Consider the following 22,691-nt stretch of genomic DNA (forward strand, 5'->3'; position numbering starts at 1 on the left):
AATTTTTACCTTACAGGGTTGTCTACCCTTTTATGTAAAGTGAAATTTCTGAGTTTAGGTATGTTTTAAGGTAGCAAAGGAAACATGAATGGGGAGGAAAGGTTTTAAAATTGACCAAAAAATATTAATAGTTATTAAAGGGTATTTATAAAGCACCAACATTTAACACCGCACTGTACAATAAATAATGGTTGCAAATGACTGACAGATATAAACAAAGAGCTTACAATCTAAGCTTTAATACATTTGTGGATTTTATGTAGTGGCAGTACGTAGTGTGAGTGATCCAGTGGTGTTTTATTGGTCATCCTTTTTTATTTTCAGGCAAGCTGATCATCAAACAAATGTCATTGGCAGCTGTCAGTTTTACTCCGTTATTTTTAATTGTTGGATTTTTATTTTTTTAGGTTCTGCTTTTAAATGAGTGAGGTTGCTGAAGTTCTGTTTTCTCATATGTGATGTTCATTAGTCAACTTTGAATTCATTGATTCATTTTGACTTTTTTTTTTGTTAGACAATGAGAAAGAAGCAAAGATGAAGGATGAAGAGGAGGAGGAGGAAGAGGATGAAAGTGATGACGATGAAGATGAGGAGCCCATCACAGAAATACGTTTTATTCCGGAGGAAAAAGGAGATTGTATGTATAATTATAAAAGTGCTAGCTTCACATTTTTCTATGTCAGTGGGGGGGGGAAATAACGGTCTTAATAAAATAGAACTATGGCCTCCTATTAAAAACAAAAATGTGCACTTTACTGAGGGCACTTCTTATTTTACCTTTGCAAACTCACAAATACCTGTGGATCATGCTAGTAATGTAATTGTGATGGGTTGGCAACAATTCTGCGCTGCTCCTGAATTTAGGGCAGCGATGCTTTTCACGTACATGGTATCTGCACTACAGTAGAATGCAATGGTCCTGTGGAGAGCGCTGCTATTGGCATTGCTGATTCACAAGCCTGTAACCTGTCGGCACCTGGCCACATCTCGTCCCGCTTACTATGTCTAAAATGGCAGTGCTGCTGATCTTGCCCCCCCACCCCAACTCTCCCAGCACAACCACCCCCATGAGGAGCTGTAGTGTCTGGTAGGGGTAAGCATATGAAGAAACTGCTAAACACAACTGGATGTTATATTTGTAAATATTGAAATGTAAGACCTCTTACACAATGCACATTCAGCTTGTTCTGTGTGAAAGATTGATGATGAGCAGCATTGTCATCCTGGCTATGGACTCCTTTTCCTTGTCTTCAACTGCCACTTTGCGCATCAAGCTTAGAGCTACAGGTAGTCCCCGGATTAACAGCCTTCCCTTCTCCCTGGTGTGAAGGAAGGAGGCTTTGATATGGGGGAGGGGGGCAGTTGCATGACTTGCAGAAGAAATCTTTTGCTAAACACAGCTGAGGTTGTAACTCTTTAATGACCAAGACAAACAGTTGTTTCTTTTGCATATCAAAGCACAGCTTGCTCCACAAGTTAATGAAGGTATAGGCTCCCTAAAGATTTTTTTTTTTTTTTTGCTTTGTGATTAGATCAGTGAGGATTTTTTTACAGTAACTGACACCAAGCTGCCTAAAATTATGTTGAGACAAACATCTGTCCTAATTGTATTTAATAAAATAATGTTAAAAATAAAATTCAACTTATTAACAATCCTACAGTCCCTATCTCGTATGTAACCCGGGGACTACCTGTACTTGGAAGGCAATGGTCTGACATTATCTACCTGCAACATAAAGTGCTGCAAAGGGCTGGGTGCCCAGGAGTAAAACTTTGAAACATTATTTATACAAACTGTATACTGAGCTGTAATTCCAAGCATGACCTGAAAATGAGATTTCGGGTTTACACTTTTCCAGTGCAGCTTTAGTCTCAGACTGTTAATGTCAGAGTATATTTGTCATGGCACATTAATGGAGGCAGCTAAAAAAAGCATGGTCTAATCCCAGGCTCAGTAATACCACAGACATGAAATGTTCTTTTACAATAAGTTCGTGCAAAACCATAGTTAACCTTTCCTCACCACTTCGGTAATATCAAAAAAAAAAGCTTAATAATGGGAGAGAATTCTGTGATCACATAGAGAACTATTGTTTATGCCAAAGTATTGGCTGCTTAAAAAAATGAAACGTCTGAAAAATGTGCAAACAATTTCTGGCTTTTTCTGATGTTCATTTTGTAGCAGGAAACCTCGTGGGAGAAATACATAGGCTGCAAATTCAGATGACATTCTGAAAATGCCAGTTGCTTGACTCTTGCTGATCCTCTGGTTCCTTTAACCCGAGCAAGTGTAAAGTTTGCTAGGTGTGTGCTTGTTCTGGCACTTTTTGTTTATCAAGCATTGTTACCTGCGTATTTCAAGACATATTACATTTAAAGTAGAACTATACTATTGGATAATTGGATGACAACCCAGACAATTACATTTCTCTGCTGCTGAGGGATTTACTTGCTTGATTGCTGGCATTGATCTTCTTTGCCTTAAATATAAAACCTCTGACACCTCACACCGCCAGCCTCTTTCATCCCCTTCTTTGTTTCAGCATTGGCTGCGTATCCTTGCTTTGGACAAGCTTACTGATAACTGTTGATCTCGTGCTCAGTGTGCCTGAATGGCCCTGGTAGACTTCATCAGGGACATTTATGGCAGTACAGAATCTTAATTTAGGAAATTAGTCAAAAATACCAGGTGATCCTGCCATGAATACTGCAAATTTAAAATGATCATCAGCACTTATCGAAATTACTTTAACCCCCTCCCTAGCATTCTAATTCTGTGCAAATTTTCATGCAAAAAATTTATTTTTACATTGTAGGCTATAATTCTTAGGCATAACTCACCCATATTTAATAAATTTATTAAAACTTTAAATAAAAAAACACAGAAAAATAAAAAAAAATTTAAGGTAAGTGTACAGTAGCATCTATAATATATATATTATATGAATTTTTCTTTGTATTGGATTCAATACAGCTATTTTGTATTGAATCCAGTACAAAATGATTTGAATTTCCCGCCATCCGCCCGCCCCCACCGACGCATACACCGACGTCACCAGGAAACCCTGGAGATCGTTGCTGCATTATGCGGCTGGACATCGAGGAGGAAGGACGTGTCCCTCGGACCTGCGGGGACCAGCAGGACACCGAGGTACACCGACGAAACAAGGAAAGTGGGTTTTTTTTTTTTTTAAAAACTACCCCGAGTGTGACTCAGGATTACCACTTTTGGTACACTAAATCCACCCCCAGTCTCGGGATTACTGCTAGGGGGGAGTTAACTAAATCATGAGATTTTAGGTGATTGGTTTTCAGTTTACATTTAGTGTGCAGCTAATACTTGAGCTTTGGATACCAAACATTTGTTATCTCTCGGTTCGTTGCTGAAAAGCAAAAGTGAATTCAAGCTCCCAGAGTTTACACTTTTTGAGGCATGCAGTTGCATTACAGTGCAGGTAAGAAATTGCAACTAGGGTTAGGCACATGCATGGACACACTGATGCAACAGCATGCTTCAATGTGGGCAGATAATAAATCTTAGTGTATTCTGGAAAACTCCTGACTGAACAGGACAATTCCTTTGGTGTGTGGATGTGTTCCTTTAGTGGTCATTGGGGAATCTTTGTACCTTTTCAGTAATACAGGGTCCCAGTTCTTGATGCTTCAGGCTTTGCCAGTGCTCCAGGTAGCATGAGACGTGCCAGTCGAGCTGTGGCATAAGGTGCGGCAGGCCAAACTATAGCACTGACCAGCCTATTGTTGGGCACCAGGGGATTTTTTTTTCTATTCCAGGAAAATATTTTACTTAGGTTGCCAACTCACATTTTGAATTACCGTGATTGTGTTGTATACAGGACGTGAAAACTTTGATGAACTTCCAGTGCAGTTCTCATTTCATGTATTGTGCTTTCATGAAACTCTGCTTGTTGCAGGTTTGCTGTTTCTTGCAGGTGCATTTTCCATAAAGGTATCACATGTGAGATGCATCAAACCAAAAAGGCATAGGAGTGTTCACTTTGCTATTCTTCAATTAATTAACTGTGTCTGTTATTTCAGTAGGAGAGATGTTCTCTGCAATGTGTGACTGCCAGGCCCTGCACCCAGACCCTGAAGATGAAGATTCCGATGATGATTTTGAAGGAGAGGAATATGATGTTGAGGCTCATGGTATGTTTGGGCTTTCTATTTGTAGCTGATAATGTAATGCTGGTTATGTAGCAATATTAGGCCTATCTGCACCCATTCTGTTTTTAGTAAAACATTTGTCATTCTTTCTGTTTTGAGAGCTACAACCATGGCTCTGGCAAGATCACATTTTCAGGAACATTAACCCTGCACATAGCCAGCTGTGTCTGGGTATTTTTGTCATGATTCACTGCACATCTTTAGACATTCAGATATTTAATGTCCTGACATTCTCAACATGATTGCAAAGATCTCATTTCCACAGCATATACCCTCCAGATGTCAGAAGTCTTATCCCCTTTACTGAATTGGCTTACTTAAGCTATGGGAAGCTCTTTATAATAAAGATTTGTGCTCGTGACCTATTAGGCTTCATTGTCCTAGAATTGTTGCTGACAAAAATGCTCCTGAACTGCAGGTACGGTCTCAGAATAAAATAATGTAAATAGTTAAAAAAAACACTGGCTTTTAATCCCACACATCCGTCAATCCATCGGGGGGGTTTTCCGAGTTCTGGGTTCTTCTTCCTACGTCGGGCGATCTCACACGGAGTATGTGTGAGATCGGCAATTTTTTTTCTCCCATTAAAGAAAGGGCTCCTGTGCATGCCCAAGAATGGGCAAGAGTCTCCCGGGATGCATGACGTAGGTATCCCGCAAGGCTATGCATTCTGTCTTGATCTTGATGCAATTTTTACTTTGTATAACAGGGTGGTCTATACTTTTATGTAAAGTAAAAAAAATTGAGTTTAAGCCAGCTTTAAGGAATTCCTTTAGTTTATTGCTTACTCACATAGAATGTGATGCTTTTGGACATAAAGGATCTTGCGCTGAGAGCTCTATAGGAGCAGCCAATGCTAAGCTTTGGTAATTTGTTACCTGGCTATATTTCTGATCCTCTGATTAGAATACTTAATTGACTCACCTGAAACAGGTGAGTGATATAAGAAGCATGACTGTCAGATGAACACCAAGGCAGCCATTAAACTTTATCTACTTCCTTTTAATTGTAAGGGTGCTTCTCTGATTGCACTTGCTCTTTTTTTTTTTCTTTTTTTTCAGAACAAGGCCAAGGTGACATTCCTACATTTTATACCTATGAAGAAGGCTTGTCTCATCTCACTGCTGAAGGACAGGCCACCTTGGAGAGGTTAGAAGGCATGTTAGCCGACTCTGTAGGAGGTCAGCACACCATGGCCGGGGTCCGGACTGAAGGTTCTGCTCTGGAGTATGAAGGTGATTTCATGAGCACCAGTTATATTTGTGTTTAACGTATAATGCAGTTCATTGCAAATTATGATTTTGTAAGTTTAATAATGGGTTTTTCTTTCTATAGCTTTTTATTTTAAAGCTGTCCCTAGCAGTTCAAACAAATGGTTATGTCTTAAAGGTGGTGATGTGGAAACTATTTTGCATGCAATGTAAGCCAAGTGTTCTAATTGTTTACTAAGTTGGAGATATAGGAGTATAAATGGGCATGTTCCAAGTGAGTAACAAATACTCGAGTAACATCAGCCCTATATGTAGAAAGAATTGTCTCAGAATATAGGGTTTTAATTGAAATGTAAATTTCTGGGCAGCACAGTTGCTCAGTGGTTAGCACTCTGGCCTTTGCAGCGCTGGGTCCCAGGTTGGAATCTCGGCCAGGACACTATCTGCATGGAGTTTGCAGGTTCTCCTCTGTCTGTGTGGGTTTCCTCCGGTTACTACCGTTTCCTCCCACATTCCAAAAACATGCAGTTAGGTTAATTGGCTTCATCCTAGACTGGTAATGACATATGACTATGGTAGGGACATTAACTTATGAGCCCCCTTGAGGGACAGCTAGTTACATGACTATGGACTTTGTACAGCGCTGTGTAATATGTCACTGCTAAATAAAGTGTAAACATATTTTTAAGGCTTGTGAAAGTTACATCCTTAAAAGTCACCATTCTCTCGTAATATTTTAGTGCAGCCTTCATATATTAAAGCACCTATCATAGTTGCAATTTGGCAATACAGGTCAATGCTTAACGCACCCCCCATGTGTTGTTACAAAAAGAAACGCACGCACCGTTTCTTGTATGTACAGCAGGCCATTGAAATAGGGAGGCTGCCTTTACTCGCATCCATTACCGCAGAATTTGAACTCGGTTTTGGATGTGGTGGCTGCATTAATTTAAGACCATACAACACTATAATGAATCTTTTAGAAGAGCGTTGTCACTTTAGGACAGGTAGAGTGTTGGGGCTGTGGGACTCCTCTTTTTGCAGTAAACTGAAGATGGAGTTCTGTACTTTACAGACCTGATAACTAAGCAGTAGAGTGCAGTAAGTTGCCAGCTTTAGATTTTTTTAAACATATTGTATTGTTCCTTTTTTTTATCTTTCTCTTTTTGAATAAAGTTGATTGTTAAAATATTTCTTCTTCTTTCCTATCCATTGAGGGACCCTGGAAGTCCTACATTTTTAAGGTATACGTCCACCTACAGGACATTATGACACTGGCAAAAGGGCAAGTCCAGGGTATAAACACCCCATCAGCATGCTTTTTTTTTTTTTTTTTGTTAGTGTTCTATGAGATGGGCTTTCTTTTGCTCTTCACTTTTTTTTCTCGTTCAATTGAGACTCCTTTCTTCACCTCTGCTGGAGGGTTCTCTTCCAGTTTGCGGCTGCCCTCAGCCATAGTACATCCAGACCTAGCTCAATTGGATGCTGTCTGCGTAAACCTGGAAGTCTTTCACATTGGGTTCTGCTAGGGGTCCTTTCCAGACTCCATTTATGTTAATTTAGCTACAATATACCATGCAAGTGGGGGGGGCATTACCTCTGTGTTTTCTCTGTCCCAAAGTAGCCAATCGAGCGGAGCATCGGGAACTCTCCCCTTTTATTGATCATTGAACTCCATTGCTACTAGTATGTGTACTGACTTTGTTTCATTAAGCAGTAATGTTAGACTAACCACTAACATCATCCATTGGGTGGGCTGTTTTTATTATTACACAGTATTTAAATAGCGCCATCATAATATGCAGTGCTGTACAAAGTCCATAGTCATGTCACTAACTGTCCCTCAAAGGAGCTCACTATCTAATGTCCCTACCATAGTCATATGTCATGAATACAGTCTAAGGTCAATTTAGGGGGAAGACAATTAACCTAAGTGCATGTCTTTGGGATGTGGGAGGAAACCGGAGTACCTGGAGGAAACCCACGCAGACGCGGGGAGAACCTGCAAACTCCAGTGCTAACCACTGAGCCACCGAGCTGTCCCAAGCTGTCCGCATTATGCCAGGCAGGATGCATTCAAAGAGCCATGTAGGACTTAAGTATATGCATAGCGTGGGAGTGTGCTTGTATCTTCTATGATCAGGGTCTGACTCACCCTTTGCAACTTCTAATCTATCACCTTTATGATTCATTACACACCAACCTATGGTTCGTTCTATACAAAGATTAAAAGCAACTTGACAAGTTATTTGCTCCCCTTAAGATCTTTGAGAATTTTTTTTAGTTGTGCTGATCTGGTCTTAAAAGAACGATAAATAAGCTGTGTGAATATTTTTCTAGAACAGTCACTGGCACATCTTACCCTGCACCCTCTTCTGGCTTTTAGTTTTCTTAAATTGGGTCTGTCTTTTCCCAGTTCTGTAAAACGAATACCACGGCTCCCAATGCCCCCGGTTATTGATTACCTGAAGCAGAGCTCTGTGGCATTACATTTTATCCTTTTTAAGGCTTTAGAGAGGCTAGAAATTTGTTGGAAGGTTTCCAAAACTTTTTTATTTGCGGGACCTTGGTCTCACCCCTCCTTGTATGGTACTGACTTTCTACAAAAGTGCTGCATGCTGGTAATGAGTGGAGTACCCTGGCTTCCAATGTCCAGTTATCCTGTATATGGCAAAGTACACAAACTTGATTATATACAAGGTATAAGATGTCCTGTAATCCTTAAGGGAACTCTCAAAAAGTTTTGTTTGTTTTTTTTTTTTTTTTTTTTTTTTTTTTTTTTTTGCCTATATTTGCAAAAATGTATTAACATAAGCCTTTTACAAATTTGTAAGTTAATAATAATATTACACAGTATTTATATAGCGCCAGCATATTACGCAGCAAAATGTACAAGTTCCATAGTCATGTCACTAACTCAATGGAGCTCACAATCTAATGTCCCTACCATAGTCATATGTCATTACCAGTCTAGGATGAAGCCAATTAACCTAACTTCATGTTTTTGGGGTGTGGGAGGAAACCCACACAAACAGAACCTGCAAACTCCATGCAGATAATGTTCTGGCCGAGATTAGAACCTGGGACCCAACGCTACAAAGGCCAGGGTGCTAACCACTGAGCCACCATGCTGCCTGATACTGTGGATAACTATATTAGATGTTGACTTCTGTGAAAACCAATAGATATAGGAGGAGTGCCAATGTAAGCAAAAGGTTGAGTTTTGCTTCTTACTTTCTCTCCAGATGGTATGGACGTGGAAGCTGTGCCTGCAGTCGCTGGACAGTTTGAAGATGCCGATGTTGATCACTGAGTGATTATACTGGTAAGAAAAGCATTTTCTTTTATTGTTAGGACTTAATTCGTTCAATAAACCAGGTTAGTTTGTATATGGATGGGCTTATATGTAGCAAACCTTTGTCCTGCTATTTATGTTGGGACTCCAGTAAACTTTAGGTAAACCTTTGCTTTGCTTATAATAAAACCAGTTCAACCGCTTCTGGGTATTAAAGCTTGAGCAAGGGTAAGTTTGCATTGGGTTTTTGTCCCTTTTTAAACAAAAACAATTTAAATATCAGCATTTTTTTAAAGATAGATACTAGCTACTCCTGTATCTATTTACTTGTCTCTCACTGAACACTAGTTACCTCTATCTACTTCTGTGTCATTATGGAACATAGTAGAAAAATACGAATGGAATTTCGAACAACTGTGCATTAGGAAGATAGAAATTTGTCTCCGGTGATTGTTGTGTTCCTGGTTCCCCATTGCACTTACATGCTTTGTGGAAGGCAATAGCCTTATTCACGAAGCATCAGGAGTCCCTTGTGTTCAGTGAAGCAAAGTTTCTTTATTCATGCATGGAGATTCTCACAATCAGTTGACACGTGCTCAAGGCACACTGAAGGAGAAGTCTGACATTCAGCATAGAAGCTCCCATATTTATACAGAACAAAACATATAGTATTGTATAGGAATGTTACACATCAGCAAACATGATTAATATCCCTTGTCAGTACTGCGGTTGTTGTTGTTTCATTCAGCCTTGAGTCCTGTTCCTCCTTAAGATGTGACAAACTGCCCAGCTGCAAACTGTTTCCTTTAAGATAACATGCTTGCTCCCCCTACCCTGGGCGTTTAGGAAACCACAGGCCATAATTTAGCCAAGGTCATCATGTTCCTCTCTTAAAAGAGGCCCAAGGTCCTTTTTCTATAATTGAAGCGTAAGCAGATTTTTGATAACTATTCCGTATATAGCAAGATTAAGCAAAAATGAATACATATATTTTTACCTTTAACAGCTTCCTTTTGCTTGCACCTGCATTGACTCTGTATGCACCAAGGGATTTGGAGTTCCACACTACCAAAGCTGTTGAATGCAGACACTTTGTACTGCAGATTTTTACATAAGACTGTGCAGTGCAAAATCTTTCATAGTTGGAATAAGTCCCAGGTCTGTCATTCTGCTGTCAAATGTCAGAAATGCAAAGGAAGCCTAGGTTATATATGGAGTCACAAATCCTTAAACTAGAATTTCAGCAGTAGGTCTGTAGGTAGCATTCTTCATATTTCCTCTCGGCATGTATTTCTGTAAAACACAAACTTTTTTCCCTTTTTCTAGAATAGGGCACCCTTTCCACTGGGATTTTGTGTCCCAGAGACAGAGAAGATTATAAGTTTATCAAAAGTAAGGAAATATCACCTCCTAGACAGTGGTCACCCCCAGGGAATATCCCCACACTTGTCGCATGAAGATTTCTCCTCACCTCCTGTTTCGGTGACAACTTTGAATTCCCCATTATTTTTTGTACTGGAGACGTTGCTTAACAGGAAAGATAACGGAGGGTATCATTCCAGCACAAATACAGACAACAATTAAAGTGGAACTAAATCTGCAATACTCACCTATCCCTGTTCCCTCACAGGGTGCTGCCATCTTCTTCCTTCTCTTCCTTTAGTCGTTATTTGTTTGATTGGCCAGGATGAGATTATGTAAGGCCAGCACGGGAGTTCATTCGTTCTCAGCATGTGCAGGGGAAGAGAAGATTGCTGGGTATTGTAGTAAAGCTGAATAGGCTCATGCAAGCCCAGCTTTTTGCAAGATACTTTGAGCAATCGGGCTGGTAGGAGGGATTGCTGCAGAAGCAACATCACCTATTTCTTTCTGCAGTAATGATTTGCATGATTGTGGATTCTTAAAGGTTCTGCCATTTGCACATTCTAGTCATTGTAGGTAACCTTCGTTGGTGTGACAATATATATTAATTTAGATGTAAGTTTTACATATGTTAGGACTGCCATCACCCATCTTGGGCATTTGACTGCTCGGGCATGTCATTGTTTCTTTTTAATCATTTTGTCTCTTACTCAGGTGCCGGAGAGACGTTCCAGATCCAACCACTGTGACATCTGACACATTTCCAATAATCCCGCTTTACATAACCCTCTTCCTACTCATTCCGCAGAACCTCCTAGTGAATCTGTTGGGCAGTGATCATCCTTGTAGTGAGCCCAGAAAATCGCTCTAACAAGCGCTCTTATTTGCGTGGTAAACTTACTGATGACGGTTGACTGCCATTTATGCATTTGGTGCAGCTTTCCTTGACAATCGTGATATCCTCATGATATGGACAATCTGTTGGCCTTTTCGAGAGAAAAGTCCCCATACATTAAGGCTGAAACCGATGATGGAGAGCCACAGATTGTTCACGTCTGTGTTACAGGAAAGCATGTAGTTAGACTTTCTAGATTTTACTAGAATATTTACAGAAATGCTTTTTTGGTTTTTGGCAAAAAAAAATCTGCCTTTTTAGGTTTGCCTTGGTAAGGCCTTAGTTCTGTTTATAGGTTAATATGTATTTAATCTGTCTAGAGAGACAAAACCTGAAGCACTTCATGCGAAAACTGGACAGTATTTGTAAAGATTCTTAATATTGTCTAATAAAAGTTAGCTTTTTGTACCAAACAGAATGTGTACATATTTTAATTTGCCTGTTACCCTTAGAAAATTGTTTGGTTTTGCTAAGGCGCATTTAGATTTGCCAAGACATTATCACTTCAAGGACCAAAACCCAGTCACCTTCCTATATGAAGTCTTTTCTTTTTATCCCAAAGAAAAAGCTGTAAGGAGCATGTTAGCAGGGACTTTGATGGTGCACTAAGGTGAGTAAATCATTGCTTCAAAAGGTGAATAAAAAGCTGAATAACATGTATTGGTTTGCTCTATAATAATAATATTCTTATTATATAGCACCAACATATTACGCATCGCCTTACAAAGTCCATAGTCCTGTGACTAGCTGTCCCTCAAAGGAGCTCACAATCTAATTTCCCTACCATAGTCATATCTCATTATTACAGCCAAAGGACAATTTTTTGGGGGAAGCCAATTAAATATTATGTTTTTGGAATGTGTAAGGATACTGGAGTACCTGGAGGAACCCCAAACAAACACAGGGAGAGCCTTCAAACTCCATGCAGACAGTGTCCTGGCTGAGATATAAACCTGGGACCCAGCGTTGCAAAGACCAGAGTGCTAACCATTGAGCCATCATGCTGCTTTATCTATTGTATATAAAATAGATAAGGTTATGCAAACATGAAATTCACTGATCTTAACTTTTGGGGAAACATTGATCAGTTCTTGTGGCACTTTGTAATAATTAAAGCACATATTGGCAAAACCACTGGGCCAACTGAAAAAATGTTATACCACATTTTCAACGTGTTTCACTCTGCTCTGATTGGTTGTGCATATTGCATGTATCATTCTGTTAGTATACATTGTTTATTCATGATACGTGTTATTTTACATATATGATGATGCAAAACCAAGACTACCCCCTCAAGAATGTGTGTATATGAATATAATAAAATCTCCAGCAGAAAATGTTTTTCTGCTCATATTTAGTCTTAATGTGTATAAAAAAAAAATCCCAAATATAAAAAGTTCATTCTTCATATTGTCCGCTGCCTTGCACAGATCTCCAGTACAAATGTCTAGTTAGCAATGGGAAATTGGTGAACAGCATCCAGAAACCGGATTTGGGAGGAGGTCCAGAAATGCAATTTGCAGCCGTATTTACAGAAAAATCACTTTATATCAACACATTTCAGAAAAAATCCCATGGAGGTATAATACCTATTTTTCACCAGTGCAAAAAAAACAAAATGTGAAGATTTTAGAGAACAATGATCTTGCTGGCTGTTTGTTCCTTCATTTGAAGGAGACGCCTGGCAGTCCGTGAATATTTTACAGGGACCCCAGTCGGTGATGGCCTAGTTTCTTTTCACATGACCTGCTGATGTTCTGGTTGCTTTGAGTTTTGGAAGTCTGGAATGCAGAAGCAAGAAAGATAGAAACATTCCTGCAATGAGAGAACACAAGGCAATGAGATTAATTAAATGTAAAATATGCAATTGAATCCGAATATTATTGTTAATAAATAGGATTTATTTAGCGCCAACATATTACACAGCCCTGTACATTAAATAAAGGTTGCAAATGACATAGATACAGTGACACATTTTTTTTATTTTTAACATTTCTTTATTCCCTTATAACCTCAGAATCTCACCAATAAAAGGTCCAATCCAATAGACGATAATATACTGCAGGAAGGTGTGACCACGGCAGAAGAACACAACCGCAAATGCCAACACGGGGTTAAACATGGCTCCGGTCAGGTGTCCACCTAAAAAAAACGAATTAATAAAGGTTTGAAAAAAAAAATGAAATTTCAATTAATGAATTTTTTACCTATTGTATCAGGGCCTTCATTCTCTTAGTATTGTCAGGTATGCAGCAGTTATCAGAACTCCTCATCTGCATAGTTTTTCTGGGGTTAAATGACAGCCAGGCAGCTAGCATTTCCTTACTACAGGATATAGCAGTGATTATGTGTTGCCCTGCATTGCATTTTTTGAGTGCACTCATGCATGAATTTTTGTGGGCTGCCCTATTCATTGTAATAAATAGGGTCAGCACTGCAATAGACTATTTATGTGTTGCTGTGCATTGCATTATTACACACGGCAATGCACTTTTGCACTTTCCTATAGTGGTAATAAAGCCTAACGCTTGCTGCCAGGGTCAAGGCACATGGACAGACACAGGATAGGGCTTCATTCCCACCAGTGCGGCACATGTAGGAACCAATGCAGTGCTGCATGGAGAACAATGTCTCATGGTGCAATATCACGCAAGACAATGCACTATCTTTTATTAAACAGGATTTATATAACACCAACATATTATGCAGCGCTGTACATTCAATAGGGATCTTTTAGTGGGAATGGAGCCTATCGCTCGCAGCAAGGGCTATCTAGGGTCAAGACACATAGACAGACACCCAGTGGGGCTTTGTTCCCACCAGTTCTGCACATGTAGGAACCAATGTATCAGACAGTGCTGCATGAAGAGCAATGTTTGATGGTGCGGTATCACACAAGACAATGCACTTTCTTATAGTGGGAACAAAGCCTAACATTTGCAGACAGGGCTAGGTGGGTATAAGCGTGCAAACAGACGCGCAGTAATGGACCGCATGCTCTATATATAAAATCCGGGATATAATCAATGCAGAAACAAAGTGAAAATATTCATAAAACAGAAATAAATCCAAGCAGAGAACAAAAGTACAAAGCAGAAAGACTTATTCTGTAACCTTTGTGCTCCATTCTGCGTTCAGCTAACTTCCTGCAAACCATTCACAGCTACATTCACTGATATTACCCTCACATTGAGGTGAATCTGTAACTGAAATGACCCAATGAAACATTCTGGTTGGGAAAGGATACTAACAGCAAATTCTGCAAAGTTAAAATCCACAGAAGTTGGTTAGAAGTTGTAGTAATTGGAAATATACCTTATAGAGTGCAGCAGTCAGGACTTTGTAATGCAGAGTATATGGAGTGTGCTTTGTTGTACAAACCCCAGGTTTGATTTGTGAATGGCTGTAGAGCTGAGTGAATGAGAACTGCAGCACTAGCTGCTTGGAACTTCAGTACTAATCCAGGGTGCAACAATATTTTCCTGCATTACATAGCTTTTAAAGGAAGAAGAATGGCCACTTTTTTAAACAAAAATTGTGTCCAGAGGCCACCTTTAAAATGATGGGGATGCAGGCATGACCATGGACTTGCAATGATCTGGAAAGTGAGGCAGCTTTTAGAACAAAGTATGTAGACCAAGGACAAACCCCTGGGCGAACAATAAATAGTTATTACTCAAAATAAGATTGGGTAAACCCTCAATTCCCCTGCAGTGCCTCTGCACAGGGTCATTCTTCTGAATTGCGCAAGTCCCTGCTGCTGGGCAGCCAATAGGAAAGGTTCAGGCCAACCCCATCAGGAAAGTCAGGACTGCAGCATCACATGACCACTAAGTAAATATATGTCTGCTTTTTTGCATTTAGCACCTGCTATGGCAGCTATGCAGCTTTGTATTGTTTTTTGGCTCTGCTGACTATTCCAATTATTTCCCTTAGCTTTAAATTAAAACTTGTAACAGGTTCTGCAGGATATGTAAATTCTTATTACCTAACATATCAGGAGACACAGGTGGTTTGCATAAAGCCTTATCCCATTCTACTAAATTCCTCCACCCCAGTATTATTTTTTTAATCTATTCATGAACAATTTTTGCTGGAATCTTCACTCTGGTCATGTGACATCAAACATCATTTTCCATTTTTTTTTCCTTGGAGATTGGTAGCACTAAATGTTGTAAAGAAAATGTTCTCCTTTTAGCTGTGGTGGGGTTGAAGATGCTCCTAGGGGGCGGGTGCATGACCCCCTCTGGCTTACAAGAAGTGGCTTAAATAATGGACTATTGTTAGATGATTGCAGTATTCAGTGTGTGGAGACCAATGCTGAATACAGGCATGATGACAGTGGATAGGTGAATATTAAAGTTGGAACCGGGCTTTAATATAAAAATCACAAACCTAGGTAATCTAAACTGATATTCTGTTGCAGAAATTGTGCAAACTGCACATCCAAATGACCAGAAAATCTGGAGATCCAGGTAGCTGATTTTACATCTTGACCTTTCCTACAATAGTCAACCTTGGCCCCGTCCTTCCTGCTTCCCAATTGGCTGATATAGCTTGGTAAGGGGTGGGTCAGGCTTTTTAGAAAAAGTCAATATTTGCATATAGCTTGCATTATCTCAGCGTGTGCTCTGTTATAATGATCTCTGTGTCCTAAAGGTTTGCTTTACCTCCGCGCACACAGGAAATGGGAAACGGATTACAGCCGAGCACTTTGGCAATGTAACAACACCACAGCATGTGATGGATAAACAGAAGTGGATTTCCACTGATCGCATATTTTTAATTAATAATGCTTCGTTTATCCTTAAGTGACCCCATCACCTCAGCCTCACTTCTTCGCACAAGGCATCCTGGAGAAGAAGAAGCAATACAAATCTTTTTTGGTAGTCCATGTGTTGGATAAGCTTCCATGGGGGACAGTTTTGAAATAAAGTATTGCAATTTTTTTTCTATTTCATTAGCCTATTTCTTGCATTGCATTTCTTGCTATTTATTGCATTGGGCTATTGGTAGGAGACGACTTTCTGGCTGACAATCCTGTGCAGAAAGCCACTGCAGTCTAGAGCACCCTGTTTATTACCTCTAATGCGTCTCTTGCGGCAGCAAAGGTGATCAAGCAATTATCTCTCAGTTCTCTGCTCTGCGGCTTGCAGCATCCCCAGTTTCCCTTTAGCTGTGAATGTTATCTCAGCATCCCCTGCCCTGAGACTGTGTGCAGCTGATGAGGATTTTAGAATATTTGCTGCAGCCAATAAGTGCATTAGCTCCAGGCTATGGTCTTTCCCTGCCATTGGCTTCTGGTCATTTAAAGCTTCTCAGCTCCTAGCACCAGTTTTTCATTGTCAGCTTTTCTCACCTGCTGGTAGTTTGATTATCTGTTGCATGTACTGTTGCTGACTTTTCCTGTTTACTGACCTGGACTGACGTTTCCCAACTCTGCTTTGTCTTTACCCTTGGATACCTTGTTTGGCGGACTGATAACCTGTGTATGACCCTTGGCTCTGTTTCTGGACTGTCCTGCCTTGTCTAATCTATGGATCACCTGGCTACTAACCCTGGACCTCCCATTATGGCCCTTGTCCTGCTCCTGTGGGCTCCTGGTTCTTTCCTAGACTCTATCCATTGTGCACAGAAGTCCCTGGGGCAACCATGTGCTGACGGCACAACTACCCTCCATAGACAGAGCAGGGGCTTCCTAAGGGTGAAGAGTACGGAGTTAGATTGGGGGATTGGCGCCTGGTGAACACTGGCAATGGACCAGGGCCTTACAGCTATTACTTATTTTCAGTTGGAGTTCTGCTGCTATTTATTTTTGAAGAAGAAAAATTATGATTTAATTAAACTATCTTGTGATGGAACAATAAATACCTGGAGGATAGCTCCTCAGGCTTAGTTTTTTGGCAATTCTAGGGATGGTTTTGGCTTTCTTCCGACATTCAAGTGATAGAAAAAACATTTGTCATTCAAGACTGCTGGGCTCCGCTGTGGTAAAGGGGAGGTAGGGTGCAAATTTCTGTTGAGGAGTGAATGGCATGAAAATCAGGAAGAAAATATAACTCATCTATACTTGTACACATAAATATCCCTGAATACTCGTAATGCAGCATGGCAGATAACTAATTCAACAAAGCTGAATTTTTAACGCAAGACACACATCAGCCGTACTATCTATAGTATGACCTCACCTATCTATATTAATAAATCTGAAACCAGTCTTGTGATTTACAGTAGTGTTGGTGTTCAAATTTGGGTTGTCCTTTTATTCGAGCCAAATATGGCTGTTCGAATTCAGGTAGACCCGACCTGAAAAACAGGGGATTTGACATCGCAATTTCATGTGTAAAAAAACTCAAGCATCATCAGGATTTTCCTTTCCTCAGCCAATCACACAGCACTAGAGGTGAATGAATGGGGAGACTTGTCATCATTTAACCTCTAGAGCCCAGGGATCCCACACTGACAGGAGTCCCATGGCTGTGCTCATGAATGAATGCAGCTGTGAAAAAAATCATTTCACTGGAAGATTCCCACAGCTGCATTTATTTATGACCATAGCTGTGGAACTCCTGTGTTCTTGGATAGAGAATCTCTAACCAAGAACACATACCACAGTTACGCTAGGGCTGCAAGAGCAATCAGTGCAGTTCTACACAATCCCGAATAATAACCCTAATTTTTCCCCCTATAGACTTTTATAGTGTTCAAATTCGACGTTCCATCGCCAGAACAACATCGGCCTATTCGATCGAATAGTCGTTGAATCGAACACTGAGATATTCGACCAACACTAACTTACAGCACAGCAAACTCTGTGTATTGCAGTTAGGCAATACAGCTTGGTCACAGCTCACCCTAAGCTTGCTAAATGGACAAAGAAGGAGCAGCAGCATATTGATAAAATCCTCCCTCTGCTCTCCTTTCCCTTCCAAAGAAAAAAGACTCCTAATTGGCTCAAAGTTCAACTTTTTCTCCCAGTACAGAAGACTACACAAGGCTGATATCAAGACAAACTCAATTTCTTATGGTACGCAAATGTAAAAAAATAAAATTATTTTAAATAAATGCATAATTGAAATACCTTTTCTCTTATATTTGCAGGGAGTTTAAAGTCACAGACAAAAAAAAAATCTCCCAACGTTTCATTAAAGAGGCTCTGCCACTTGATCCATTGAGTCCTAAGTCTGTGTAAGCTCCACGATGAATAGCATTGGAGCTTACATGGGGTTGATATTTTCCCCCTCATTAGGTGGCAGTATTTAGGTTTGGCAATTGCACCAAGCAGGAGATCACATGATCCTTCATACTTTTGGGTATAAGTGGTTATCAATGGTTTCAGAGTCAGTACTACAGAACACACTAACCCACCCACCCCAGCCCCTTCCATACCTGCATAGGCGATTCCAGTGATAGTTAGAGCCACCATATGAGGTTGCAGAGGAGCACTGACCCTTGGAAGGGGATGCAGAAGCAGGTACAGGCTTAGGGCGCACGTCATCTCCACCAAAGCCCCAGATAGAGGATATACATGCAGGGGGCTCTCACATTCCTTGTCCTGCTGGTGCAATGGTGACAATCTGAGTGACCAGAGGTAAGGCATCAGCACCCAAGAGAGTCCAGCACCTACAAACTGTCCCACCACCTTTAGGATAGTTTGTAACCCTGGCACCAGACCCTGCAGCCACTGAATTACACTGCCACAAGGATTACAAGTGGCACCTTGGAAGGTCAAGCAGTGCAGAAGAGTCAACAGGTAGATGAGAAGAAGGACCAGCCAGAGCTCTATATCTCCCTTAGTGCAGAGTAGATTCATCTCCCAGGTACAGCAGCACAGCTGTATAGTGGACACCACTTCCAAGGCCAGCTGTAGCCCAAAACCTGCGGGCACACTTCTGTGGAGTACCCATCGAAGAAACTCACATAGAAGAACTGTGCAAGCAACCAGGGCTGCAGAGCCCAGCAGGAGCTCCAGAACTTCCATCGGTCCACTTGGTTTCTGAGGTCGACACAACCTTTAGTCTTCCCAAGGATTCTGGAGCCCAGTCCACACCACCCTTGTTCTACTTACTGCCATATATTGGAGTATAGTCCTTGGTAACACTTTTCTTCTGCTTGGTAATGGGTCACAGCCTACTGGATTCCTCTTCTGGGTCCTGAAGCCCCGTCAATACCCTCACAATACCCTTGTTCTTCTGCTAGATTCTGGAGCAAAATCCATACCACCTTTGTTCTTCTGCACAGCCAGCACTACCCCTGTTCCTTTGAGGGAATTAGGCACAGTCCCTGCCACCCCTGGTCTCTAGCCCCTACCACCCCTGTGCCTCTGCTGGTGGAATGGTTTCTGCACCCAATACCCCTATTCTTCTCCTAGGTGCTGGTCTTCACCATATCTACCCCCCTGTAGTGTCCATAAGCACAATCTGCAGTATTCCTGCTCTTCGGCTGTGTCCAGGGCCAAGTCTCCTCCAGACTACTGCAAACCTTCTGACAACTCAGGTCATAGTCTACTCAAACTCCTCCTCTGCTTGGTGCAGTACAAAGATTCCATGATTTCTGTTCTCTACTTATGCAAGTTGCTTTCTCTTGCTATGGGTAGTTAACACATGCCTGAAAACTTAATTCATTGCATAAAATATATGGATTTTTGAGTATGCTTTCTCAAGACCTTCACCTGTGTATCAAGGTGGAAGTATTTGTGGGATTACAAGTAGGAATGGTTAAAGAACGACACAAAACACTAAAAAAAGTTAAAATTTATCGGGTGTGTAGAATGGTCCAACACAGCAACAATACCAACAGCAAGATCACACGACTCGGTTTACCCCAGGGAGGGCAGATTTCCATATAATCTAACTGGGAAGAGTCAGGAAGGGAGATGCTGGCATTTCTTTACACGTATCCAGAAAATGTCAGTGTCAGCACTCAATTTTATGATATCTGTAAGTAACAATTAAACACTGATCTTAACTAATTAAATCGTTACATGACCATTGCTAGCTCATATTGACCAAACCTCCTTGTTACATTTTAATATGAAGAAAACTCGCAATTATTAGTATGAGATTATATTTTGTATATTGCCAGCTGCTTTCTTTCTAATGACCCATCGGGCCATAACAGCCATAACTTGATTCCGACCCCAACAAGTGTGGGAAGGAGGACACAAGATGATCACAAGGGCCCAGACCATACAAATCCACCCGTACATCCAGAATATGTGTATTCAGGATTCCATGTTTTAGTATTTGACTTGCTAAAAAGATCAACTGTTAGGAATGGAATTATCAGAATGTCTCACCAATCCTGCTACAACCTTCCAGTTTATTGTGCAGAAGAAAAACTGAAATTAAAATGTCCAGGAGCGTAAGGGGAATTCATTCTCAGGGGATTTATTCCTAAACATTCCTTATTTATTGAAATGATTGTTATAAACTATAAAAGTACAGAACAATAGTAAAGGAACCAAAACGAGGAGAGTGTGGGATAGTATATACCAAGGGAGGTATAAGGGGGAGCACATAAACAACATACAAAGAGAATAAAAAGTCAGTGATATCAGGCGAATGCGTCGGCCAAACATATATAGCACAATTTAACTTGTAATAGGCTACAAATAAGATCGACCCCATCTTTTACTAAGAGTGATGGTCCAGGTGGCGCTTATATATCATGAAACAGCACCCAAGTTCCCAGGAACCTTTCATTTGCTAGATTGTAAGCTCTTCGGGGCAGGGTCCTCTCCTCCTCCTGTGTCATTGTCTGTATCTCTCTGTCATTTGCAACCTCTATATAATGTACAGCGCTGCGTATTATGTTAACGCTATATCAATCCTGTTTAATAATAATAATTGGAGTCTCTTATGCTGGCTGTTCGATCCTCCATGAGCATGATTTCAGGCCACATGCCCACCATGGGGGTCCTGGAGGATTTCCACAATACTGGAACACACGAATGGACCGCTGAGACTAGAATGGAGGCGCAATAGCTAAGAGGGGCTGTGTTATGGTGTAGCAGAAAGATTAGGTAGTGTAGGTATAAACCATTGCATAATGTGATGTACAGAGTACCAGAAGCCCTGAAGCAGTGGGCAGAACCAAAAGACGTGTAACATGGTACCCCGATCAGCAGCACATCTCCCAGGGGCTTTATAATGCAGAAAATACCAGTTAGTTACCTGTAGTTATTGAGCAGACTGCAGAATACCTGAATGCAAACAATCAATGTATGTATAAGTCTGGGGCTGAGATGATGGCTCTCCAAGCACTGACAAAGGTCCATAAGGTCCAATATGCAAAATTACCGGCTGTCCCTGATTACGTAAAAGGTGCTAATGATTTCATTTCGCATGTGGTTGATCGCAGCAATAGAAAATCCAGTTTTAGCCAATAAAAAAATGATGAGGGTGTCTCTGTAAGCAAAGGTCTACCTTTAATTCTCTGATTTTTCACAGCTGCTACCTGGAGATTGCTTTATAGGCTGTGGCATAAAATAGGAAGCAATAAAAGTATTCCCCTGATCTTGCATACAACTTAAAATCATTTGCCTTTACTCTACAAAACCATGTAAGAGTGAGTATTTCTGGATTAATGACTGTTTGACAAACTAATAAACTGGCTTAAAACATGTTGGTTATTAATTAATAATTTAAACAGATATATATGCATGTAGTGTGATATCCGTGTGCGCTCTAGATAACAAAGGCCATCATGTTATAGAGAGCACATTATTTTAGAATTTGTACATCTACAATATAATACTTGCATTAGTTATTACAAATTTCAATTTAAATATTATTTATTGGTTTAGATACAACTCACGCAAGTAACCTACGCATGCTGTCAATAATACTCCTGAAGAAGCCACACTTGGCGAAACGCGTCGAGTACATCCAACAACATGCTTTGATGATCAAATACTGTATATAGTTAACAATATATATGTTGATGAGTTGTTATATGTCTAGTGCAAATTCTTGGCTCATGTTTGAACCCCGGGAGAATATAGCTACGTACACACTTCCAATAATTATCGTTGGTAAACGAACGACCCTGCACGATATCTGCGAACGATCGTATGGCACCGATCCTGTACATACAGATAACGACACAATCTCTCTCTCTCTCTCTCTCTATATATATATATATATATATACAAACACACACACACTCATATACACAATACAGCCTGTATCGATCGAACGTTCGTTCATCGCGCATGCTCAGACCATGCACGATCACTGAACGACTGTACACACGATAGATGGTCAACGATCGTCGTCCAATCCGATCCGCCAGTCCAGTCGTTCATTTCCAACGACTATCCTCGTTCGTCGGCGTCGTTGGTTACTTTTTTAACGAACGATTTTTGCCCAATTATCATTTTGTCAATTATCATTGTCGACCACTAGTTTTGTACAGTGGCCCTTTACAATTGACAAATCGTAATTATAAACATTTTATATATGTTTGAATACACTGTTTGTGCCAAAAACCCTGCTTGAATCTCTGTCTTTGCTTTGTTTTGATCTATTGAATTATAAGGGTAAGGACTTTACTGTCCTCTTTATATTAACTGTGACATACTGCCACCATCATCATATTTCCAGCAATAAAAAGTTTACAAAATTCTCACTGCAAAGGGACAACAATAATATTAAGTGTTTTATGTCCATAGGCTTTTATATCTGGGATATTGCAAAAAAAAAAGACCATGTGAGTTAGGACAGTCCAGCTGCATCCTCCT

The 22,691-nt window shown here is 40.4% G+C and overlaps 2 protein-coding genes across 2 annotated transcripts in view; one reads left to right on the forward strand and one right to left on the reverse strand.

Moving 5' to 3' along the window:
- The window catches only part of CLNS1A (chloride nucleotide-sensitive channel 1A), a 15,274-nt gene extending 3,908 nt beyond the window's left edge, over window positions 1–11,366 (forward strand). Inside the window, exons 3-7 of the mRNA XM_072401361.1 lie at window positions 515–637; window positions 4,057–4,167; window positions 5,247–5,420; window positions 8,642–8,721; window positions 10,768–11,366. Of these exons, the coding sequence (XP_072257462.1) occupies window positions 515–637; window positions 4,057–4,167; window positions 5,247–5,420; window positions 8,642–8,709 (476 nt within the window). The 3' untranslated portion in view covers window positions 8,710–8,721; window positions 10,768–11,366. The remainder of the gene's footprint in view (window positions 1–514; window positions 638–4,056; window positions 4,168–5,246; window positions 5,421–8,641; window positions 8,722–10,767) is intronic.
- Window positions 11,367–11,892: 526 nt separating this feature from the next.
- LOC140323918 (aquaporin-11-like) lies at window positions 11,893–19,009 on the reverse strand. Its single transcript, XM_072401348.1, has 3 exons — window positions 18,338–19,009; window positions 12,974–13,090; window positions 11,893–12,763 (listed from the first exon to the last, which is right to left on the reverse strand). The coding sequence occupies exons 1-3, from the start codon at window positions 18,927–18,929 to the stop codon at window positions 12,675–12,677; spliced, it is 798 nt and encodes a 265-aa protein (XP_072257449.1). The 5' UTR covers window positions 18,930–19,009; the 3' UTR covers window positions 11,893–12,674.
- Window positions 19,010–22,691: the final 3,682 nt, after the last annotated feature.

The sequence above is a fragment of the Pyxicephalus adspersus genome, chromosome 1 (assembly GCF_032062135.1).
Source record: "Pyxicephalus adspersus chromosome 1, UCB_Pads_2.0, whole genome shotgun sequence".
NCBI classification, from domain to species: Eukaryota; Metazoa; Chordata; class Amphibia; order Anura; family Pyxicephalidae; genus Pyxicephalus; species Pyxicephalus adspersus.